This window comes from Micrasema longulum, unplaced genomic scaffold (genome assembly GCF_059751315.1).
Source record: "Micrasema longulum isolate JH-2025_06_02 unplaced genomic scaffold, ASM5975131v1 h1tg000958l, whole genome shotgun sequence".
NCBI classification, from domain to species: domain Eukaryota; kingdom Metazoa; phylum Arthropoda; class Insecta; order Trichoptera; family Brachycentridae; genus Micrasema; species Micrasema longulum.
In genome coordinates this window covers 405,376-432,035 of record NW_028278149.1, presented here as the reverse complement: position 1 = coordinate 432,035, position 26,660 = coordinate 405,376, and the positions used below count along the sequence as shown (strand labels likewise).

At 36.1% G+C, this 26,660-nt stretch overlaps 1 protein-coding gene across 1 annotated transcript; it reads left to right on the top strand.

Annotated features, from left to right (window-relative positions):
* Positions 1 to 290: 290 nt before the first annotated feature.
* On the top strand, positions 291 to 26,619 carry Lnpk (zinc-ribbon metal-binding protein lunapark). The gene is made up of 9 exons (XM_088232231.1): positions 291 to 773; positions 2,145 to 2,374; positions 9,997 to 10,129; positions 12,072 to 12,183; positions 14,926 to 15,038; positions 16,488 to 16,617; positions 18,727 to 18,858; positions 21,662 to 21,721; positions 26,343 to 26,619. Exons 1-9 carry the CDS (start codon positions 747 to 749, stop codon positions 26,540 to 26,542), a joined length of 1,137 nt encoding a protein of 378 aa, XP_088088357.1. The 5' UTR covers positions 291 to 746; the 3' UTR covers positions 26,543 to 26,619.
* The last annotated feature ends 41 nt before the right edge of the window (positions 26,620 to 26,660 follow it).

Sequence of the window (26,660 nt, the reverse complement as noted above, 5' to 3'; positions counted from 1 at the left end):
TTGGTTTAGAGTTTACACACTATATCTGTTTGTTTACTGTAAATATGTATGTAGAACTGTTGGTTTCCTAAATTATATGAAATAAAATAAAATAAAATGAAATGAAATGAAATGAAATAAAAAAAATTAATATATTATATTTCAACCGTGTCGGGAATCGAGCCCGAGACCTCTTCCATGGTAGGCAAACGCGCTGACGTGCCTTTTACACTGATGGAATTAAAATAAGAAAACTAGAAAAAATATTTCCTTCAGATTGTTTCCGTATTTTCATAGTTCAATTTAGTAGTAAAACGTCGGACGTAAATCTGTACTGCATGGCGTCTTTTTTGACATATCACTTTGCCACTCGTTTGGAGATTGTGTTTTGTGTCTCCGAGCGTTTTATTTCCGATTTCTATCCGCGACATCCACGTAAAGATATACAATTTATATCAAGCATTGCATATTGATGCGTTTGTGCAGTGAAAGCTACTTTTTACACCGACAAAAATGCACCAGCGCGGCGTGAGTCGCGTCACTTTGGCATGACGCGAACAGTCACTCGAACAAGACAGCCGGGCCAGTGCGCGAATGTCTCAAATATAGGTTAGGTTTCAATATGTATATTCTATTCCTGGTTAGGCTGCGAAAATCATGCCAAATTTATTTATAGTGTAGGCCTTTAGCGAAAAACGCACAGTGAAGTGTGAAGCGATAAGTGGCAAATTAGTTTACATCAGAAAAGTGTTTAAAAACCACTAAATATGGGCCTGTTGACATCTCGATTTCGGGTGAGTACCGCACATTAAAAATACGAATTAAGGCATGTTTTCTTTGGAAAATTGCTCAAAATACACGCGAATTAAGTTGATAACATGTAAACGGATTTATTTTGTCATAAAATTTGTTGGTTCAGTCTAGTTTTGTGATGATTTTGTATGTGAAAATGAAAGTCTTCCAGCAATTGAAATGATTTAATATGTGCATAACTAATCGAATTACTTTCAATTTTATGCAGTTTTAATCCGATTCACTTCGCTGGCAATGCCATTGAATTAAAATTGGTTCAAATATTAATTTTGATTTAATTGAAACAATAGTTTTAATTGGTAATGTATTTCAATCATATAATACTAGTAGGCAACGACTGTTACATGCTTAAAAATTCGGCCCTTCGGGCCTCGTTTTATCGGCCCTACGGGCCTCCGTTTGCAGCTCCTCGCGCCTCGATTAATAAAGATCTCGGTGACCTAGAAGTATTGTCACGTTTTTTTGTTGTTCATCATCATTCCACGTCCGCACGCATGTAAAATGAGTGGTTTATTTATTTTACTATAACTGAGCTAAATTCTATGTTTATTTTTATGAATTATGGCAAAGGAATTGTTAAACAGTATATCTCCTTGTTTTTTTTTCAAATGTCTTAACTTTTACAATATTCCGACTTTTGCTTGTGGTAACACAATGTTACATCACAGCGCACAAAGGAATTATTTACAACAGTCTTTTAAGAGTAAAAGAAACTATGATGGTTTCATAAGTATGTATTAAATCCAAAATATGTTGAAAAAACTGTTGTCGAGTAAAAAATTCAATGTGGTTTTTCCCAGTATAGTCAATAATGCATTTAGAGGGTTTTCCAGTGTTTTGTTCACCAACAAATGTTCCATTCATCAAAACCCATGTTTTGTTCACTAACATATTTTATTTTGTAGAACTCCATATTTAAACTTATAATTAGAAATCAAACACTGATTTGAGTCTACTGAACACTTTCAAAGCCTTATTAGGGCATTTTAAAACGAATGTGAAGATTATCTTCACATTCGTTTGAAAATGCCCTAATAAGGCGAAACAATTGTCACGAAATTTTTATTTTTATATGTTTATATTTGTAAAAATAAAATAAAGTGTTCAGTAGACTCAAATCAGTGTTTGATTTCTAATTATAAGTTGACATATTTGTTCATCAACACTTATGTTTTGTTCACTGACACATTATTTGTTCATCAACACTCATGTTTTGTTCATCAACATTCATGTTTTGTTCATCAACTCTTATGTTTTGTTCATCAACACTCGTGTTTTGTTCACCGTCACATGTATTGTGCATCAACACCCATGTTTATACCCATGTTTATTGGCCAATATTAATGCCTTAGCGCAAGAAGACCACCGGCGAGACCCTCGAGCAGCTGGACAAGGCGCTGCGCACGGCCGAGGAGCACCGGCAGGCCACGGAAGAGCGCCGGCGCCGGACCGTGGCCAACCTGATGGTGGCCAGCGTGGGGCTGTACGTGTTCGCGGCCGCGCTGCTCTACCTCTACTGCCGTCCGGCCGGGTGGCGCGACGGTCTTATCTACTTCTCCCCGCTGCTCGTCTCGCCCGTGCTGTGAGATCTCGCTTTAATTGTTTTTTCTAAGACTTACACAAAATTATCAGCGCAAGCCCCCACCACTACCCGGATCCATTTTAGAGATCTTGTGACCGCTTTTCACATCTACACATTGCAGAAACAAATTTTAATCTTTATTGAACAGTTAATTAATTCAAAAATGTTTGCAAATGTTTTTAGATAGGCTGGATTTCCTCCCTAGGGAGTTATTTAGATCTCAATTTGTTCAAGAGATGGAAGAGTAGAAAAAGATGTTGAAAGAAGAGTGAATGCGGGCAACGAAATGAACAGATCACTAAGCGCAGTAATTGCTAATAAAAATATGTCAATCGATGCTAAACTGGCAGTGCTCAACAGAGTTTTAGTCCCAACTCTTATGTATGGAAGTGAAACATGGAACTGGCAGAGGAAGGATGAAAGCCGAGTGAACGCGGTTGAAATGAGATCTTTTTTTTTTAAAATTTTATTTATTTTAACAAATAAGTAACATACACAAATTGTATTTTTGTTCCCGCAAAGCCGAAGCTTGTCTGCGGGTTACATTACATTATTATTTTTTAATTTATAAAAGGTAAGTACATAGTTTAATAATAAATGAAGAATAAAATATATATATGTGCACACTTAAGTTTCACTTGCTGTTTTTAATATTTTTTTGACTATTTTTTTTAATGAATTTAGGTTTTTTTCCTCACTATTTTCAGCTGGTATTAAATTATACAGTTGTGGTACTACACTCCCCATTGTTCTATCCCCATAGTAGTTTTTCTGTCGTGGCACCGTCAGCCTACCGTCATCTCTTAGACGAATGTGTGGGGAATCAATGTATGACAGGGTTACGAATGATGAAATCAGGCGAGAGTGTAAATCTGAGTCAAGTACAATTGATGAGATTAAGAAAGGGTCTCTGAGATGGTTCGGTCACGTAGAACGAATGGACCACGAAAGAATGGTAAAACAAGCATATATGGAGGAAATGAACGGTGACGTGAGACGAGGACGGCCGAGGAAGACGTGGCATGATCCTGTGTATTTATTACTGCAGGGTTATTCCAATTTTTTTTTCTATAATTCGCCTATATTTATTTTATAAAACTGAAATTACATGTGTGTGTTTATTTTTTTATTTATTTTATTCACAATATATTTATGTTACATTTATTGAGACATAAATCCCAACTCCGTGGAACCAAAGTCCTGTGTTGAGTTTGTTTGTTTGTCCGTCACATCTCCGAAACGGCGAGTCGTAGCGGCCTGAAATTTGGACACGTCATTTTAGATGCGATTTCAAGGTTAATCTTGCTATTTTTGAGTAAAATTTGAATCCACCTCTACTCGATAAAAACTCAAACTTTATATATATTGCCCGTAATCAACTGTCATTATCAACAGTAAACATACTTTAATTCACAAATTTATCTCCTAAATTGAGAAAAAATAGTATCTGAAGTAAATATGTTGATATAAGGAAAGTTTTTAAGCAACATAATACACGGGTCGGGACAACAAATGCCAAAAATCAATGTAAATCATGGTAAAATATTCGGAATCAATTCCCTGTGAAAACTGTCTCCTTTAACAGCTTGTACGCTCCTACTGCTGCAACCAAACATACTGCAATTCATTATGGTGGATTTTTATTTATTATAACGTAATTAATTATCCAAGTTATTTACTAACAAAGCCATGCACAGCTACAAAAGCATCCTTTAAATTTATTTCAACAGAGAGGGAAAAATTTTCTGAGAAGGGAATATGGAAGTCTAGGCATTTACAGGGCTTATGACCTGTCATTGGCTGGTTTAAGTGGCCACTTTACACACTGTGTAACATTCACCATTCTGCCCATGTTTGAACATCCACATTTCCTAAACTCTTCCATCTGTTGACTTTTGTGAAGTAAAAGAGCTGAAACCTTTATCACGTGGGTGAGATTCATCCGGCTGAACCAAATCACCTACTAGGCAACGCCTGAAAACAATTTTCCAATTTATATACTTCTTCTTTTACCAGGTAGTAATTCAACAATGTTTGATTATGTCCAAATGCTTGCAGACTGGCTGGAAGCCCTGTAAATGCCTAGACTTCTATATTCCCTTCTCAGAAAATTTTTCCCTCTCTGTTGAAATAAATTTAAATATGAACAACTCCCTAGGGAGGAAATCCAGCCAGTCTGCAAGCATTTGGACATAATCAAACACAAAAGCATCCGATCGAATTGTTATATTTATGTTGTCAAACAAAACAAAATGGCCACCAATTTGTTGCCAAGCAACAAACCAACATCGCTTGCGTTCTCTGAAACATAGTGATAGGGCTTCTCTATAGGTTCACGCATTATTACTCTGAGGTTGTAGCATATAACATATTTTAGATTTGACGTAGGCTTCATACATAGGCCTTCGGCCTATTTTCATCCCGTTCTCTGTGAGGTTCGCCATCCATCGAGTCGAGAAGGAAGACGCAAGAATGCAGAATTGCTGTTGAAATGAGTTCTAAAATACTGCCAATGAAAATATTTGACTTCACAAAGAGGCCGCAGTCGAAATTATACTCATCAAAATCAACAACTTAAATATAATGTTTTGAAGTAAAATTTGCATACAATACTTCTTAATATTCCATTAATTTACTTACCATGAATATTACAATCTTGTTTTGTATATTCTCCGTTTTAGAAGCAGACATAATGTTTTGAATAAATTCAAATCTAAATAAATTAATCATACTGGGCGCAGTTCATACCGCAAGGAATTCGTAGACTTGTTTAAATTACTTTATTAAAGAGTATCAAGCCTCTTGCGGCAAACAAATAATGGAACTAAACTCCAAACGACTTCTTACCAGGGAATTATACAGCGCCCTCATAATCCGAGTGTTAGAAAAGATCTTGGCATTTCTAAGAACAAAAATGAGCATTTTAAGGGAGTCATTACATAGATTAACCATATGAAGATCAAAAGATAACTGAGCATCAAACAACACCCCGAGATCTCTGGACGTTGAAGCCCCTTCAAGCCTCACTCCGTCCATGAGATAACGATAGTATATTGTTTTGGATGCTCTTGTGTATGCCATTACAAAACATTTGGAAACATTGAAGAATAATTTGTTTTGTTTGCTCCATTGAATTATATTTTGAATGTCACACTGAAGTTTAATACAATCTGAAGAAGTCAGTATTTCATTGATAATGATTATGAGTATCGCACGCAACTACACTGGCTCAGTATCAGGCATAGAAGAAACATTCACATTCTATCACTTCTTCACAATATTTTAAATAATCCCACTTCGCCTGTTTATCTGAGAGAGCTCATCCAACCTCTTTCACAACACGGACTATCTCTTCGTTCTAGTAACGAGAGAACCCTTTTAATACCCTGTCATCGCTCTAATTTTTTTGCCTCCTCTTTCACAGTAGTAGCCGCTCGATTGTGGAATAATCTACCAACTAATGTTAGAGACGCCCCTTCTTTATTTACATTTAAGTCGAGATTGAAATGTCACTATCTAAATATTTGAATTGTTCCTTTATCCTTCTTCTTTCCTTCCCATCCCCTCTCCTCTCTTCATAGTAAAGTGTTATTTTTTTTTTTTTTATACATATATTTATTTTTGTTAATCTTTGCTTTTAATTTTTGTATAAAATTGTAAGATTCAATATGTCCATGTATTTATAATTTTCTCAAACTGAACGGTTTGGGTAGGTAGGAAGAAATTGCCTTAAGGCAATATGCCCGCCCTTATATGTATATTTATTGTATATGTATATAAAGTGTCAATAAATAAATAAATTATGATACAATTATAAATAAACTTATCAATGAAACTTCTTGGTTTATATTATTAATATTCAAAATATTAACTTAATGGTCCAACATTTTAATATTATGTTAATAAAATTTGTATAAAACCACTCACCGACTTATCTGTCTACCGGTTTCGAGACGTAACCCGTCTCTTCGTCAGGACAACAACACTACACTTGGTATTTGCATGTTTGCATGTTGGTGCCAATGCAGCAGAGAAAAAAGAAAGAATAACAAGTATAGCAAGTAATATAACTAGTACTTAATTTAACTCGGAAGAGTCTTAAATACATAAAATAAAGTAATATGCTAATTAAAAATACTTAACTTCAATATCAATACATAGATGGTGCTCCAACACGCTAGTGAATGGTTTCTCATTTAAAAAGATATGTACAAGAATCAAAATGGTACCTGTGTCGATATTCGCTAATAAGCGGAATGGGGAATGTTGTAAAAAACGTAAAGTGGCCACTCAACCCAGCCAATGACAGGTCATAAGCCCTGTAAACGCTCGAATATCGATAATCCTGAATTTGAAAAAATTCTACCTCATCTCTGTAGGAATATTGATAAAAAATATAGCAAGTAATCTTTTAAATTTGAAAAAACAATATAAGGAGAAGATTTTAAACCAAGAGAAGTCAATAAAATTTCATTAAAGCGATTTTAGCAGTAATACAAATTTCAAAAGAGAAATTTTAATTATAATAATAATATTAATGTATGTAATTTGAAGTGATGTAAGAGAAAAAGAGATCAACGGGAGTTTTATTCAAAAGTTTTCAATACACTATTTTTAAATAATTGTAATCCTGTATGATCTGATATAATCCTGAAACTCCCTCTCTCACCTGCATAAATAAAGGTTTCAGCTCTTTAACTTCACGAACATCAACAGATGAAAGAATCGAAGGAATATAGATGTTCAAATATGGGCAGAATGGTGAATGTTACTCAGTGTGTAAAGTGGCCACTTAAACCAGCCATTGACAGGTCATAAGCCCTGTAGATGCCTAGACTTTTTTATTACCTTCTCTTAAATGTTCTTCATCTCTGTTGTAATATGTTAATATAAACAGCTCCCCAGGGAGTTGAATCCTGTCCTTGTCTACAAAAATTTGGACAAACTCAAAATATTGTTGATAAATTACCTGGTCCATGAAGAAGTATAGAAATTGAAAAAATAACATTTTCAGGCGTTGCCTAGTCTAGTATGTAGGTGAAATAATTCAATTAGATGAATCTCACCCGCATAAATAAAGGTTTCAGCTGTTTAACTTCACAAACATCAACAGATGAAAGAATTGAAGGAATATAGATGTTCAAATATGGGCAGAATGGTGAATGTTACACAGTGTGTAAAGTGGCCACTTAAACCAGCCATTGACAGGTCATAAGCCCTGCAGATGCCTAGACTTCTATATTACCTTTTCTTAAATGTTCTTCATCTCTGTTGTAATATGTTAATTAATATGTATTACATTTACATTTCTAGTAATATTATAAGTTTTGTATGATTAGTTATTTTATGTTATGTATAATTTTGATGTGACAACATTTACAATAACAATATTATGTGGAAGCCTCTAATTGGACTTTATGATATGTATTTATGGTATAATTGATTCTTATAAATGTATAAATGTCTGTTGGCTTTCCAATGAAATAAAATAAGTTAACTATGGAGTGTTATCAAGAAATATCAACAAAAAACATCAATGGTATTTCATTGATTTAGTATCCTATAACGTGCGTATAATGTTAGGCGAAATTAGCGTTCCTGGTTCCGATGCGCGGGCGGTCTGTCATACTATTGCCCGTTCATCTCGTCAGACCTGTCATATTTTATTTTATTTTATTTTTTATTTTTTAATTTTATTTTTGCACCACAACAGGCCAGGAGGCCCAATTACAGTGGTGAATTACATCACAGAACACCCAGGCTTGAGAAAAATCACATTTAATTTTTGTGTTCTCACCGAGAATCGAACCCGGAACCTTCCGTGCGTGAGTCAAGCGTCTTGACCACTACACTACGGAGGCCGCCATATTGTTATCATATTATTGAAATTAATTTCAATTTCAATTTATTTATTTATGAACGTTTATGTACATTACAAAAAAGGTCAATGCATACATAAAACGAAAAAATTAATACTAAAATTTAAATGTACAAAAATGGTAAAATAAAAATACCCAGCAATTAAAGAGATAGAATGCTGTCCTCTCTGAACTTTTTTTCACTAATATGAAAGATGTCAATATCTGAAGAGATACGGTTGAGTAAAGACATCGCTCTTCCTACTGGCATTACCATCGGCAGATTGGTTCCGCAAGCAGGAAGATAAAACAGCTTAAGCTGTCTATGTCTAAGGTAGTCATCAGGAACATAAAGAAAAATACTCTCCGTTACTCCTATGCTGATCGTAATACCACGGATCAATCGGAAAAAATACATAAGCAAGTATGCATTTCTTCTTTACTTCCAACTATTGTAGCCGAGCATTCCCAGTACGGAGTCAGGCGGGCACAACCGCGGATAATATCCGCACTCCCTCAAGTAAAGATACCTCAGAAATTTCTTCTGAACCATCTCCAGCATAAGAGAGTACTTCAATTCGTGGGGTGCCCAGATCAGAGATCCACACTCGAGTCTGCTTCGCACCAATGAATTATAAAGAAGCCTTAGAACACGATGCTGATGATGCAGTTCTGTTAGCAAGCAGCAAGGCTGATTTGCAGCAAATAGTCTCTAGAATGCATGACGTATGCCTGGAGAGCGAATTGGCGATGAACGAAAGTAAGTCAAAAGTGATGGTATTTGAAAGGGATAGTGAGGTTACTGACTGCATAATAAATGTAAGCAACGAATGTCTTGAGCAAGTAGAAGAATTTGTGTATCTGGGAAGCATGTTTTCAAGAGATGGAAGAGTAGAAAAGGATGTTGAAAGGAGAGTGAATGCGGGCAACAAAATGAACGGAGCACCTTAGTGCTTGCGCTTACGCAGTAATTTCTAATAAAAATATGTCAATCGAAGCTAAACTGGCAGTGCACAATGGAGTTTTAGTCCCAACACTTATGTATGGAAGTGAAACATGGAACTGGCAGAGGAAGGATGAAAGCCGAGTGAACGGGGTTGAAATGCGATCTCTTAGACGTATGTGTGGGAAATCAATGTATGACAGGGTTACGAATGATGAAATCAGGCGAGAGTGTAAATCTGAGTCAAGTATAATTGATAAGATTAAGAAAGGGTCTCTGAGATGGTTCGGTCACGTAGAACGAATGGACGACGAAAGAATGGTAAAACAAGTATATATGGCGAAAATGAACGGCAACGTGAGACGAGGACGACCGAGGAAGACGTGGCATGATCAGATAAACCAAAATCTTAAGTCTGGTCATGTCAAAAGCAGACAGAACCGAAGGCCATGTATGACAAGATGTATGAATGTGGAAGAGGCTAGGATTGTATGCCAGGATAGACGTGTGTGGCGGTCCATTCTCTCTGCCTACCTCTACGGGGAAATGGCGTGATGGTAGTAGTAGTTGTAGTAGTAGAACACGAATATTCAAGAACACCTTGGCTGTTCGGAGAACAAATCACAACATTCTGCGCGCATTGTCACAGACAGTGCCTATGTGAGTGTGAAATATGAGTATATAAGTTTACAGAATGTAAAGAAATGCACTGCCCATATTTTCGGCCAGGAGCCGCCAGTGAGTAGGACCACAATCCACATGCTTTGATACTCCAACAAAGGTCTCGCTTGTAATGTGTCGTCTTTTCGTCTATTCGGCAGCATAGTCATGCTGCGCTCCGTGGTAGCGCGGTACTACGACTGGAAGCTGCGCAGGAACCGAGTGCGGCTGCAGAGCATGCGGGACGAGAAGAAGAGGATTCTCGAGGAGGTTATGGACAAGGAAACCTACAAAGTTAGTATATTTTCACTATAGAAAGCAGCCAGCCATAGAAAAGTGAAACTGAGATAATAGCCATTTTGTGAAAAGAGTGAAGAGGAATTCCACTGTTTTCTAATTTATTTATTTTCTATTAGCTATTACTATTTAACTAAGCAAAAATTATATATATGTATTTTTTTTGTGCGTTATTTACAAAGATATGATTTTTTAAAGTTACATTTATCAAATACCGCGCCAAATGACTGTAATCAGTGTGTCACTTTTCGGTAGTGACGTCATGAAACGGTTGGCGTTCTTACTTTCACTGACCTGACAAGAATCTATGGAATATTGCTTTGATTACTTCATTTAGTTGATCGTGATTTGCTCATTTCTGTGTTATGGTTGTTTTTACGAACGTTTCGATTTAGAAAAACCTAGAAAGTTGACATAATCTCTGGTTGAAATGTCAACAAATTGAAATGTTTTCTATGGTCAAAACGTTCCTTACAAGGTGCGGGGGCTTTAGAGCGGAAACCGGAAATACTACACGTAGATATAAGGAGTGACGTCATTATTTACGATTTTAAAATGAATACTATTTTTAACATTTTTTATTTATTTTTGCGTGCGTTTTTGAGATATTTCATCCTACTCCAAAATTTTTAAATATCCACGTGTACACGAAATTTAAAAAAAAATTTAATTCCAGGTTGGGCTGGAATTCCTCATTATAAAATCTACACAATAGTTGGAATGTTTTTGACTTTAACAAACGATAAGCTATGAATGCATAAGTTTTTTTAAATATTACAAACAAGAATCTTATTGTGTATTTGACCAGCTTAAAAGATTTTTAAAGTACCGTAAGATTTTTTTAGTTTTGTGGGTTTTTTCTGCGAATTGAGAAATGCCGTTTTTGCGATCGACACCTTTTTCCGAAGGTGATTAATACAGTTTTTTGTATGAAAGCGGTCTGGCGGTTTTTAGCAGAACATAGAATCGACCTCACTGCGCCCGATAACATCAATATCCCATTTTTCCAAAATTGTGGACTGGCTGCTTTCTGCATAACTACGTTCAATTATTCAATCTTTTTTACAACAATATTTTGAGTTTGTCCAAATTTTTGTAGACAAGGACTGGATTCAACTCCCTGGGGAGCTGTTTATATTGACATATTACAACAGAGATGAAGAACATTTAAGAGAAGGTAATATGGGAGTCTAGGCATCTTCAGGGCTTATGACCTGTCAATGGCTGGTTTAAGTGGCCACTTTACACACTGTGTAACATTCACGTGTAACATTCTGCCTATATTTGAACATCTATATTCCTTCAATTCTTTCATCTTTTGATGTTTGTGAAGTTAAAGAGCTGAAACCTTTATTTATGCGGGTGAGATTCAAAAACCAGCCATTGACAGGTCATAAGCCCTGTAGATGCCTGGACTTCTATATTACCTTCTCTTAAATGTTCTTCATCTCTGTTGTAATATGTTAATATAAACAGCTGCCCGGGGAGTTGAATCCAGTCCTTGTCTACAAAATTATACATTCGATAAAATCTAACTTAATTCAAATTTACATCTAACACGTGTTTTATAGAAGACTAATTTTATGTGAGGAAGCACTGCAGTCGAATTTCGGAGAAGGAGAGAAGAACGGACCTTGAATCTCGCGCTTTTTATAGTGTTTGTTCTTGTCTCCCTCTACTTCCGGCTGGGTATCGAACCGCAGGCTGGTAACTTAACGAGCTGCGTTCGCTTGTGTGGTTTCGCTCCTCGGTAGGTCCTCGAGGATTGTCTATGACGGAGGCGCCACACTATGTACTGCATGATTATTGTGCAGGTTCTTTGAACCGTTGATGTGTAAATAAATAAATAAATATGCCTCATTTAGTTTGCAACGTTCGTGTCTATATTCGGGTCTGGTGGATGATTCGTGTCTAATTAAATTTATTTCACCGTTTCCAGGTTGCCAAGGAATTGCTGGACAAGTATGCCAGCCCGGAGCCTGACAAGACTCTTCAATTGATCAGGCAGTCGCTGACACCCAGCAGATCTTTAGTGCCCGCTTTAAACAACGGTAATGTCTATTTATCCACCTTTTGATATATTTTTTTTATTTTTTTATTAATTACAAATAAAAATACAATATTACAACTAAATACAATTTTTTACATTTATCAAATACATATATTTACATTAACGTTTCCCATTACGTAAAAGAAATAAACAATTCTTTAGTACATAATGGGGAGTGACGTCTTACAATAGATTATTTTATTTTAATCAATAATATTTTTAGAATAACATAAATACAAACAAACACACAAACAAACCATCACGCCGTTTCACCGTAAGGGTAGGCAGAGAGGATAGAACGCCACAACGCTCTATCTTTGCATACAGATCTCGCTTCCTCTACATTCATACATCTTCTCATGCACGCGCGCCGATTATTCCGACTTTTGACATGTCCATCTTCAAGTATTTGTTGGATTTGGTCATGCCATGTCTTTCTCGGTCTTCCTCTATTTCTGCATCCATCAACATTCGCATTGTAAATATTCTTAGCCGTTCTCTCGCTGTCCATTCGTTCTACATGTCCGAACCAGCGCAGAGCTCCTTTCTTGATTTTGTCGATAATGCTCGTCTCAGCCTTACATAATGTACGGATCCCAACATTTGTGCATCTATCGTACATAGTTTTACCACACATTCGCCCGAGAGATCGCATTTCGACAGCATTCAGCCTACTTTCATCCCTGTTTTTCCAAGTCCATACTTCGCTCCCATACATCAGGGACGGGACCGGGACTCCGTTGTGAACTGCCAATTTTGCCTCTTGTGACAAGCATTTATTTGCCAAGGTCGATTTAAGTGCACCGTTCACTCTGTTCCCGGCACTCACCCTCCTTTCAATATCTTTCTCAGTCATTCCATCCCTAGTGAACACACTTCCCAGATACACAAATTCCTCTACTTGTTTTAGTATAACTCCATTCACAGTGATTTCACATTTAGTCATACTTTCGTTTCTTTCAAAAACCATCACATTGGATTTATCGACATTCATCGGCAAATCGCTTCTCTCGCATACATCGCATACAAAAGACAATTGACTTTTAAATCACCCATTTTTGCTCCCATTCTTAAGCCTTTCAGTTCTTTCATGCAGTTATCGATATACACGTTGACATAAATAAATTACAAAAAAGACACAAACGATGTTTTCAATCAGTGTTACATAAAGAAGAATTATAGATGTAGTTTTTTTTACGTCTTTCTTAAATATATTGTATTTCTGACTGTACTTTTTATTATCTTTGTTCATTTCATTAAAGAAAAATATTCCTCTGTAAGTATAATGACGTTGCGCAGTAGTTGTTTTTAATTTAGGAATGAAGATATTACCACCTGTTCTAGGTCGCGTACTTACGTTTTGAGACCTAGCAATACTACTATTTATTTATCTCGCCGTCTCGAGGCGGCCTCCGTGGTGTAGTGGTCAAGACGCTTGACTCACGCACGGGAGGTTCCGGGTTCGATTCCCGGTGAGAACACAAAAATTAAAATGTGATTTTTCTCAAGCCTGGGTGCTCTGTGATGTAATTCACCACTGTAATTGGGCCTCCTGGCCTGTTGTGTTGCAAAAATAATAAATAAGTATAATTAGTTAGTATGTTTTCCCTCTCTGTTGAAATAAATTAAAATATGAATAACTCCCTTGGGAGGAAATCCAGCCAGTCTGCAAGCATTTGGACATACTCAAACATTGTGAAATTAACTACCTGGTAAAAGAGAAAGTATGAAAATTGGAAAATTGTATTCAGGCGTTGCCTAGTAGGAGATTTGGTTCGGCCGGATGAATCTCACTCACATAATAAAGGTTTCAGCTCCTTTACTTCACAAAAGTCAACAGATGGAAGAGTTGAGGAAATGTGGATGTTCAAACATGGGCAGAATGGTGAATGTTACACAGTGTGTAAAGTGGCCACTTAAACCAGCCAATGACAGGTCGTAAGCCCTGTAAATGCCTAGACATCCATATTCCCTTCTCAATAATGTTTTCCCTCTCTGTTGAAATAAATTTAAAAAGTTAGAAACTAGTTTGAATATATCTTCTCTTCAAGACCGTCGAAGTAAGTCCGACCTTCTAGTCCTATTTAAAATTCTCAACTCACTCTTTGATGCGCCTGAACTACTGAGCTCAATAAAATTAAATATCCCAACTAGAAACCTCAGACAAAACATACTCTTTCATACCGATAACCATAGAACTAACTATGGTTTTCATTCCCCTATGCCCAGAATTCTCAGGTCTGCCAACAAACATCCCAATTGTTAACGAAAAGGCGGACTGTAAATGAAAATCGAATTTCATTCAGTTTTGTGATGGGGAAATATTCGAGAAAGGATAGGAACATGGAATGGATACCTACCTTCAATATGGTCTGAATGTTCTTCAATTTCTGGCACTGGATCACAAAATGAACTATAAAATATAACAATGTTTTCCACGACGCGCGACGATTCCAGCCACTTTTTATCCGATTTTATGTGAAGTCAAAAATGTTTGGTTTTTGTTCTAAATCCGAATCTTCATATTTTGAATATCTTCCATCTTGATGTTAGGTAGGTACCATAAGGTTGGGTCAAACGAAGAATGGGAAAGAAAGGTAATCGGCCAGGAATAGTATCGATAAATGCTGTTATTAACTTAACACCAGTCCTGATTTCTTTGATAACAAGTTGTCTTCTTTCAAACAATCACTGAATCAAATTCAATTATAACAGTCTGGTAAACAATTATATTATTTTTTAGCAACACCTAACCAGCTGAGGCAGCGGCCGATTGGCCAGTCGTTAACAGTGGCCACTCCACAGCGATTGGCTGTGGCCGTACAAGCATCGCCCAATCAGCTCACTCCGCTTAAGGTAACATATATTTACTATAACAAACATTTTTATAAGCTGATTTCTGGAAGTATATATAACCCAAATATACTGTAAGAGATCTTCCTGCTTAAAACTTGATACTGCAAAAAAAATATTCTTTTATTTAACATATTACAACAGAGATGAAGAACATTTTAAAGAAGGCAATATAAATGTCTAGGCATCTACAGGGCCTATGACCTGTCATTGGCTGGTTTAAGTGGCCACTTTACACACTGTGTAACATTCACCATTCTGACCATATTTGAACATCTATATTTACTTTTTATTATATGTATATTTTTTTTTTGCACCACAACAGGCCAGGAGGCCCAATTACTGTGGTGAATTACATCACAGAACACCCAGGCTTGAGAAAAATCACATTTTATAATTTTTGTGTTCTCAACGGGAATCTAACCCGGAACCTTCCGTGCGTGAGTCAAGCGACTTGACCCCTACACCACGAAGGCCGCCCTTCCTAAATGTTCTTTCAATTCTTTCATCTGTTGATGTTTGTGAAGTTAAGAGCTGAAACATTTATTTATGCGGCCAGCATAAATAAAGGTTTCAGCTATAAACCAGCCAATGACAGGTCATAAGTCCTGTAGATGCCTAGACATCTATATTGCCTTCTTTAAAATGTTCTTTATCTCTGTTGTAATATGTTAATGTTAACAGCTCCCTAGGGAGTTGAATCCATTCCTTGTCTACAAAAATTTAAACAAACTCAAAATATTATTCTTTTAGTGATTTTTAGTAATAATTACAGCCTAAAACCCACTATTTAACAAAGTTTACTGTGTTTAGTTGGATTTAAAAACACGAAAATAAAAATTTTTACTTGCATAAAATGTATACTATGATTTTTTCCCTCAATATTGGGAAATTTATTTATATGGTATCACTTTTTTTAGTATGGCAACACAGAATTTCAACTGTCATTTACATCGCGGCAAAACTGTTTCACGCTTTTATGATAACTGTTTAAACAATCTTCTTTCCAAATTATGTTTATAACTTCAAATAATATTTTTATTACCAAATTAAATTAAATTAAACTTTCTGCATCGTAATTTATTGATGTAAAGACTTTATTCTTGCATGCCACAATTTAGTAAAATGCCAAAATCAGACACTTAAACAAAATGGTCAATCACACTGAACCTACATTGAATGTCTACAAGGCAACAATTTACGCATTTTTTATTTACCTTGATTTTATTCGCAATTGTGGGCAAACGCGGCGGCGCGCGGCTCGGCGTCTTTTGACAGATCAAATGAGTTTCGAAAAATTTTCAACGTAAAACCGGGGTTTTAAAAAACGTTAATTGGGGGAATATTTGAATGAGAATGCATGGAAAAAAATGGGACCTTTAGGTCCGTTTACGTTTCGGCGTAAAAAGCGGGAAAACGAGGTTTTACTGTATATTTTTCTATTGTTATCAGGGCGATCATCTCCCGCGGCCGATTCTCTCAGGCAGCGGCGGTGGTTTCGAGCGTTTGGTCGACTACCTGATCGGGGACGGCCCCGGCAGTCGCTACGCGCTCATATGCTCTAACTGCAAAGGACACAATGGTAATTTTTCATTTCATTAAAATAAACGGCTCTGCGTCTTTGCCACAAAGAAAAAAAATGCACAAGTTCAGGCCCAGCCGGATGAATCTCACCCGCATGATAAAGGTTTCAGCTCCTTTACTTCACAAAAGTCGAAAGATGGAAGAGGTGAGGAAATGGCTCAAAATTAGACAGCGGAGAGATTATCACTCCCTCTCACTTTTGTTCAATGTACTTCATAGTCCTAACGCTCCTATATGCCTGCGTGGAAAATTTCAACGCTTATCGGTTCATGGTTTACCTCTTCGTTCTAATTCTCGAGGCACTCTCTTAATACCCATCCACAATTCCTCTTTCTTCTCTAACTCATATAGTGTCCATGCGGCTCGACTGTGGAATCATCTCCCATCCACCATCAAAGATGTTACTACATTATCTCTGTTTAAATCACGTCTGAAGAAACATCTCTTTTCTCTTCCTTAATCTCTCCTCCTTTCCTTTTTCCTCTTTCCTCTTTTTTCCCATTGAGTAATACTTTTGATTTAAGGTAATTTATAAACAAATATGTTTATTTATATTTTTATATATCTTTAGCTTTTTAATATTTTTTTTCTATTGAATATGTTCTGTGACTTGAATTATAAAAATAAAACTTTTATTTTATTGGTTGGTTGGAAGAAATTGCCATTTGGCAATAAGCCCGCCAATGTACAAATAACATTATGTACAAAAAGTTAAATAAAAAAATATAGATAGGCAGAATGGTGAATGTCAATTTATATGCGTGGGTGGGCTAAAAAGTAATGCACACATGTTTGTAGAGCACGAACTATAACAAATATATTGTTTTCAATATTTTAAATATATATTTAAGAACCAAAATTTATTTACATATAATTCAAATAGATCAAGTCAAAGAAGGAATCGTGTGTTAGAAATAGCACATTGTAAAACGAGGCTCGCACAGAGACATGCATATTTTATAGGCCCAAAAATTTTTAATTCTTTTTTTACTGATAATATTTAATTTATCCCAAACTGTAAAAATTTTCCTTCTTTTAAAAAACACGCACTATCCTGGATTCAAACTAAAGATATGAACTCTTTTTTTCTATGATTTATTTTGTTACCCTTTAATAATAAGGAATATTTTTGTGTTTTTTAAAATACTTTTTATTTCCTTTTTTAATTACTATAAAGTAAAAAAGTACCTTATAATCTTTTACAAAATATTTTCTTTTCTCTTTCTTATATTACACAAACATATTATACCTGTCTATTTATTATAGGAGCAAAAATTCATAATCATTTCTTGTCTACCCAGGAACAGGCCATGCCTTTGTGGGATTTTTGTTTACTATTTTTACTGTTGATATGTTTTTTATTGCTATGTAATTATCCTTTATTTTTCGTATACTCTGTTTTACCTTTTATGTATAAAAAAATAAAATATATATATAGCAAGATCTGCCTAAAAGTACATCAAATTACAATTCTCAAGCTTCAAAATCATATTTAAATTTATTTTTGAGCATGGAAGTCTAAGCATTAACAGGGTTTATGACCTGTCATTGGCTGGTGCAAATCCGAAAAGAAGCATTGACAAACATAAGGGACATCGAGACAAGATCTGGACTATTTATTTAGTGCTGGTTTAAATCGCAGTAAACTTGAACCAAAAAAGTCCAGATGTTCTTGTCTCGAGTTAACAATACGACAGAGACGAGTCATCGGAGAATTAAAGCCATAGTTTGTTCTGTGCTGATCGATGAACGAACAGTACTTCATTGTTTCTCAACGTACGAGTCGGAATATAGAATTTAACTTATCCCAGTAATGATGGCACATCGATTATACCATTTAGAATGCCGAACATATATATGGAGTCAATATTAGTTGTACGTTTTTGTAGACTAGAAATATTTAACATTTACTCTATATCAGCATAAGAATAATTACCTCTCTCTAGTCCGAGCATCCACGCTACTTTTCGAAGCGAGTGATGTTGGACTGATTCAGTGCGATTTATGCGATTGACATAGAATGGAGACCAGACCATTATTCTAGGAGGCATATCCTAGAAGAGGGCGAGCAGTTGAACAACGTAACGCAACGTCTTTTGATTGGCAGGTATGGCGTTGCCAGAGGAGTTTGAGTACGTGGCGTACAGGTGCGCGTACTGTCGCCATCCCAACGCCGCGAGGAAGACGCGCCCGAGGCCGCCCCAGCTGGTCACCACGCCCGTGCACACCGACACTTCAGGTAGGCCGCATGTTCCTCATCGTCGACGCACGACTGTTGTACTTTATAACAACAATCAGTAAATCCATTTTTATTTTTTGATTTCACATTGTGACAACAAACAAGTATCTTACTTGGTTACATACCACGATTTTTTTACTTGGGCATTTAAAAAAAACTTGTCTTGAATTTATTTTAGATTGTAAAAATTTAATTAAAAAAAAAAATTACATTTTATCTTCATTCCCTTTCCGCACCTAATGGTGCATAGGGCATTGCATTGGTACAGCAATCGCAGCGCATCTTGATCATTTTTGTTACATGAAGGTAAGATGATCAGTCTTACGCTTCAGGTACCAGTCCAGGGACTATGAAATATTCTAGTGTGAAAATACCCTTTTAAATAAATATTTCATATCAACCATGTCGGGAATCGAACTCGAGACCTCTTGCGTGGTAGGCAAATACGCTGACCATTACACCACGAGGCCGACGTTTAAATTTTACATTGTGAAAATCATGATTTTGTTTAAATTTTATTTTGTGTTTATTTTTTTTTAAATGGCATCGCTAAAATCACAACATTTTAAAATTTTACTTATTGAAAATCCATTTTTTACTGCTATATACCATACTGTTTTTGTCCTACTCCTATTTGAGCTTCAAGAGAAAGATTTTTGCAAAATAAATAATGCATCGATACTGGAAGAACTCCATATAACAACTCGTCTATCAGTGGTGTGTTTGAGAAGGATACTATATTTTTTTGGACATATTGCTTGCATTTACGTGAGGCAATAATGTCTGGCCGAGTTGTAGGTAGGAGAGGCCGGGGTAATAATAATGTTTGGATAATTTATATAGCGCCATTTTTGTGAAAATCACCTCAAGGGCGCTGTACAATAAATAAATATCCCAACACGTCTTGCTGCTACAGAGCGCATGGACAATAAGAAATCTAGCCCCTATTTACATTTTTATTTTCAAATTTTTTAGTTGACAATGAAGTTTAGAGTTTAAGTGATATTTTAAAAACGAAATAACAACGAGTCTTGCAGCTACTGAGTGCATGGATGGTTGAAATTCTAGACCCCATTTACTAAATTTAGATATTTGATAGTTGAAAACATTTACATATGATAAAATAATATGATAGCTAACATCAAAAAAAGTCTTGCAGCTTCAAAACGCATCGACAAATGGAATTTCAGCAACATAAGAATGATTTTAAAAAGTTAATAATAAAAAATAATTTTAAGAAACGCAATAATAATACATTGAGCAAAGAACTAGTAAGTATGGCAATTAAGTGAACATGTAACAGCACAAAAAGTGAAATAGAAAAAACTAAACAAAGATACCATTCCTTAACTTATTATTAAGGTTAACAAGAGAATAGACGATACGGGGTAGAATCCCATATAGACGGACTGACCAAATAAAGGTGGCTACGGGGCTAAAATTTGATGAGTCAGTTCGTCGGGCCGAGAACAGACTGGAGTGGAACAGACTAATCAGAAGCGTTCATGGTGATCACGATCCTCAGCATTGAGGGACCGACTTGGAAGAAGAAGAGAACTGGAAGCTCTATCGTCCCCAATCCCAAGATAAACTTCCTTCCCAGCGGGTAGTTTCAGACCGGAATAAATTGCCAAGCCCAGTTTGTCCATTCCATTTCAGTCAGCCAGTTCAAATGCCGTTTGGATGCTTTTTTGAAGGAAGAAGAACTTGGACAAAAAGCAGTACACCAGATCTAGGCGCATCAGCATACGCTGCCCGCCTGTAACGAATAATAACCACATAAATAAATTTATTTCAACAGAGAGGGAAAAAGTTTTCGAGAAGGGAATATGGAAGTCTAGGCATTTACAGGGCTTATGACCTGTGATTGGATGGTTTAAGTGGCCACTTTACACACTGTGTAACATTCACCATTCTGCCCATGTTTGAACATCCACATTTCCTTAATCAAACATTGTTGAATTACTACCTGGTAAAAGAAGAAGTATAAAAATTGGAAAATTGTTTCCAGGCGTTGCCTAGTAGGTGATTTGGTTCAGCGGGATGAATCTCACCCACGTGATAAAGGTTTCAGCTCTTTTACTTCACAAAAGTCAACAGATGGAAGAGTTTAGGAAATGCGGATGTTCAAACATGGGCAGAATGGTGAATGTTACACAGTGTGTAAAGTGGCCACTTAAACCAGCCAATGACAGGTCATAAGCCCTGTAAATGCCTAGACTTCCATATTCTAACTAACTAACTAACCATCACGCCATTTCCCCAGAGGGGTAGGCAGAGAGGATAGAACGCCACACCACTCTGTCCTGGCACACTTCCTTTGCTTCCTTCACATTCATACATCTTCTCATGCACGCGCGTCGATTATTCCGACTTTTCACATGACCACTTTCAAGAATTTGTTGTACTTGATCATGCCATGTCTTTCTCGGCCTTCCTCGACTTCTACAACCAGACACATTCGCATCATAAATCTTTTTAGCCGTTCTTTCATCATTCATTCGCTCCACATGACCGAACCATCGCAAAAGACCTTTCTTAATTTTGTCGATAATGCTTAACTCAGCCTTGCATTCTGCTCTAATTTCGACATTAGGGCACTTCCATATTCCCTTCTCGAAAACTTTTTCCCTCTCTGTTGAAATAAATTTAAATACGAACAACTCTCTGGGGATGAAATCCAGCCAGTCTGCAAGCATTTGGACATAATCAAACATTGTTGAATAGCCACATAGTTTGTACTTAGTATAAATGTTGAATTAAAATAATTTATACTAATTAATAATATATATTTTCATTGCAGATCATAAGACCAGCAGCGAAGATAGCGATGACAGTTTGGATGCAAGAAATATATCCAAATGTAAGTTATATCAATTATCATAGTACAGTACCTTTTTTTTTTATATTAGGTCCCATTTTTTTTCCATATATTCTCATTCAAATATCCCCCCAATTAACGTTTTTCATGACCCGGTTTTACCTCGGAATTTTTTTATAACTCATTCGATTCGTCAAAAGACTAGCCGCGCGCCGCCCGGTGAATGGAGAATAAAATCGAGGTAAACAAAAAAAATGTGTGAATTATTGCCTCAAACTGAATTCTAAGTAGGTGCAGTGTAATTGACCATTTTGTCGTAGTGTCTAATTTTGACATTTTACTAAATAGTGACGTGCGGTTGACGCATGTTTAGGAAGAATAAAGTCTTTTAATAAAATTTCGAAACTCATTTGATCTGTCGAAAGACGCCGAGCCGCGCGCCGCCGCGTTTGCCCAAAATGCTGAATAAAATCGAGGTAAATAGAAAAATGCGTAAATTGTTGCCTCAAACTAAATTCTAAGTAGGTGCAGTGTAATTGACCATTTTGTCGGAGTGTCTAATTTTGACATTTTACTAAATAGTGACGTGCGGTTGACGCATGTTTAGGAAGAATAAAGTCTTTACATCAATAAATAACGATGCAGAAAGCTTAAACATTTGGCAATATAAATGTTATTTGAAGTTATACACATAATTTGTAAATAAGATTATTTAAACAGTTATCATAAAAGTACGAAAAAGTTTTGCCACGATGTAAATGACAGTCAGGGTTGCCAGACTGGATCAAGCGAAAATAGGTAGATTCAGAAAAATAAATCGCTTGATTCGGTGGTGAGGAGGGGAGGGAAGGGGGCAAAAATATGTTTGACAGTTGTTCAAAATTAAAGCGCCGTTTCGCCTAAGGCCGTTGCTTTAAACAGTCGAAAACGCTTGATAAATGAACAATTTAAAACCAGAAGGACTATAATATATGAATGCATAATGGCGGCCTCCGTGGTGTAGTGGTCAAGACGCTTGACTCACAGACGGAAGGTTCCGGGTTCGATTCCCGGTGAGAACACAAAAAATTAAATGTGATTTTTCTCAAGCCTGGGTGTTCTGTGATGTAATTCACCGCTGTAATTGGGCCTCTTGGCCTGTTGTGGTGCAAAAATAAAATAAATAAATAAAATAAATGAATCACCAAAGCTCGCAAAACTGGCCCAGAATACAGGCAAATCTCATTTTATTACTTTGAGGTTATGTTTATATTTTAATTTCTATTTCAACAATACTGCATTGTGTGTAACCATACAAACTCTTCACGGGCTTAAGGCATGAATATTAATGATATTACACTAAGGGCCTATTTCACCACCTCTGAGTAAAGTATTGAATAACTAACCATCACATAACTTAATCTGGTGATTAATGTCCCGATTACCGAGCAACGGTTTCCTTTGATTTGCTAAAAAGATACTTTGTGTGGCAACGTCGCATCTAAACGGCCTAGGCTCACGTCTGACAACGCGACAACGTCTACTGCTAGCTTTCGTGTGTTGTTTATTGTATTCGTTCATTACTTTGGGAGTCGCACGTGTTTTTCAAAAACTGCATTATAATGGAGAATAAGCGCGAAGGGGTGTAAACTTTAGTACCGAGGAATGCGAAGTACTAATAAATTTAGTTTTGCGCCACAAAAATGTGATTGAAAATAAAAAAAGCGACAATGTTTTGTGGAAAGAAAAAATTTCCGCGTGGAAATCAATAGAAGCGGAGTTTAACGCGTGCTCCAAATCCAACCACTTTGGGTCTTACAGAAAATCGTCCACAAGCTCTATCAGTTCCATAATTTATAAAAACACACACTTTCCAAACTAACAAATCGAAACACAAACCCTCTTTGCCGGCTGTCAAATTGTTTTGCCGCTACTACTACTACTACTACCATCACGCCATTTCCCCGTAGGGGTAGGCAGAGAGAATGGACCGCCACACACGTCTATCCTGGCATACAATCCTAGCCTCTTCCACATTCATACATCTTGTCATACATGCCCTTCGGTTCTGTCTGCTTTTGACATGACCAGACTTAAGATTTTGGTTTATCTGATCATGCCACGTCTTCCTCGGTCGTCCTCGTCTAACGTTGCCGTTCATTTTTGCCATATATACTTGTTTTACCATTCTCTCGTCGTCCATTTGTTCTACGTGACCGAACCATCTCGGAGACCCTTTCTTAATCTTATCAATTATACTTGTCTCAGATTTACACTCTCGCCTGATTTCATCATTCGTAACCCTGTCATACATTGATTTCCCACACATTCGTCTAAGAGATCGCATTCCACCCGCGTTCACTCGGCTTTCATCCTTCCTCTGCCAGTTCCATGTTTCACTTCCATACATAAGTGTTGGGTTTTGTCGCCATTTTATTTTTTCTCTAGGTTATGATTAGCAGTTAATCGTAGGGAAGAGCTTTGAGTAGTCTACTCGGGGACTTACTCGCCGAATAGCGCTACTTAGCGGTGGTGAAACAGATTATTTGTTTTACTTGACGAGTAGTTCTAATCAAGACTTTACTCAGAGGTGGTAAAATAGGCCCTAAGTTACCCATGTATGCATTTTTCACTATGCGCAAAGATACATCGGTTGAATGTATTTTCATAAAATATATTAAATGATGTATATTAATAACCGTTCTGTGGAAATTCAAGTATTGCGTATTGAAGCCTGTCAACGACTCTGAAAAATAGCTTTGTTTTAGGTAGAAGCGTCTTGCAGCATAGAGGCCCTGACATGGATGGGTCTTCTCTATTTCTCTATGTCCTGGACATTTTTACAATCATCAATCAATCTTTGTTGTCAAACAAAAGTGCCAAACAAAGAAATAATTAATTTTTTAAAGCTCCTTAAATGTAAAAAGAATGTTAACTGCTGAAAACATTGCTTAAAACAATGATTCAACTAAATTTAAATATATAATTAACTGAAGAAAAACCATTTCTATCATTTTTATATGAAAGAAGATCCCCTTTCATTTTTTCTCATAAGATAAACAAAGACTTCAATAATGTCATGAAATTCTATGGTCATAATTTATCATACAACAATATTATATATTTGGAAATAACCGGGAATCACCATTCACCAATACTAACCAATTCATTTCATTAATATATAATTCATTTTATATTTATCTACAATAGATAAGGGGTTTTTTTAACAGTCAACAGATGGCAATCTAAGTGAGAAAACAAACAATTAATTACACAATATTATTTTTGGTATGTGTATATATATTTACATATTTATACACACACAATTCTTGGTTTTATCCCAAGGGGGAGTAGGTATATTATTATTTATATCACTACAGAGATGGGTAGAATTTTTGTTTCAAGATTATGGATATTCGAGCGTTTACAGGGCTTATGACCTGCCATAGGTTGGGTTCAAGTGGCCACTTTTATGTGGAATTCTACAACATTCCCCTTTCCGCTTATTAGCGAATATCCATATCGGAGAATATGATGTGTAAATATGTGTAAATATGATCTGGTCAAAAAATTAAGTAAAAATAAGTTGCAGAGTCATCTGCAGGCGATTACTAGTAATTAATTTAACTCGGATAGAGTCTTAGCTACATAAATAAAGTAATTTGCTTTAATACTTAACCTCAATATCAAATACATAGATGGCGCTCCAAACGCGCTAGCGAAAGCTTTCCTTGTTTCATGACATATATACAAAAACCAAAAAATGTCTCCGATATGGATATTCGCTAATAAGCGGAATGGGGAATGTTGTAGAATTCTACATAAAAGTGGCCACTTGAACCCAACCTATGGCAGGTCATAAGCCCTGTAAACGCTCGAATATCCATAATCTTGAAACAAAAATTCTACCCATCTCTGTAGTGATATAAATAATAAACAATTAATTATTATATCATGTATTTTGTTTTATTTGTATTGAAATTTTGTTCTATGGAAAAAAACGAGGAAATGTATAGAAATCGGCAAAATTTCAATAGAATTCGGTAGATTGCTCCTAAAATCGGTAGATCTACCGAAAAATCGGTAGTAATGGCAACGCTGATGACAGTCAAAATTTTGTGGTGCCATACTAAAAAAAGTGATACCATATAATTAAAATTTACCAATGTTTAGGGAAAAAATCGTTGTATGCATTTTATGCAAATTCAATTGTTTTTCCGTGTTTTTAAGGTTAAGTACCCACATAAAATTATTTAAACATGTTTTTTTAATTCAATAAAAAATAACATTATTGCTTTAAAAAATACAAAATATTTTCAATTAAATCATTGGTAAATATGAATAATTCACAATTATAACATTTCTTACAAATTTTCTGCAGCATATTTCATAATATAGTCTAGTACAATAATTATATTGTTAAATTATGTAATTTAATTTTTTCCATACATTTTTAAAAACGTAAAACAGGGGTTTTACTGTATATAGAAACAGAAAAGAAGATATAAAAATCATTCAGAAAATTATATATGACGAGCTGATGATACCTCCTTCAGCCCCCACAACCTACCCACTTCCCTCCCACTTCACCGTAGTGGTGGCAGTGCGCTCCGGTACGTTTTTATTTAGGACCACACCTCTGGATGTATCCATGAAAATAAATAAAATAAAATTATTGTTTCAGCGGTGAAGCACGTGTCGATTGTCGAATCGCCTTCCCCGGTGGAAGGGAAACGCGACGATCACAGTGTCGAGACGGCCGACGCCGACAAAACGGACGGCGACAAGACAGCCTCGGGTCTGGATCCGGTGGAAGACATGTCCATCGACCAGTCCGTGGAAGAATCACACCGGCAGTCGGAAAGCAATAAGAAAGAAGACTGAATTACTTAGCAGTTTTAAATCTTAAATTACTCCCCGCCATGAAAATAATAAAATGCGAAACTGTTTATTAATTAACATTAACAGTTAAATTAATTTTTGCGAAACTGTTCCAGTTGAT

Bases quoted from the DNA above. Each gene is read 5' to 3' on its own strand.
- Lnpk (XM_088232231.1), top strand. From the start codon at position 747: ATGGGCCTGTTGACATCTCGATTTCGG. The intron at 15,039-16,487 runs GTAACATATATT...TATTGTTATCAG, and splicing joins ATCAGCTCACTCCGCTTAAG to GGCGATCATCTCCCGCGGCC. The intron at 21,722-26,342 runs GTAAGTTATATC...TTATTGTTTCAG, and splicing joins TGCAAGAAATATATCCAAAT to CGGTGAAGCACGTGTCGATT.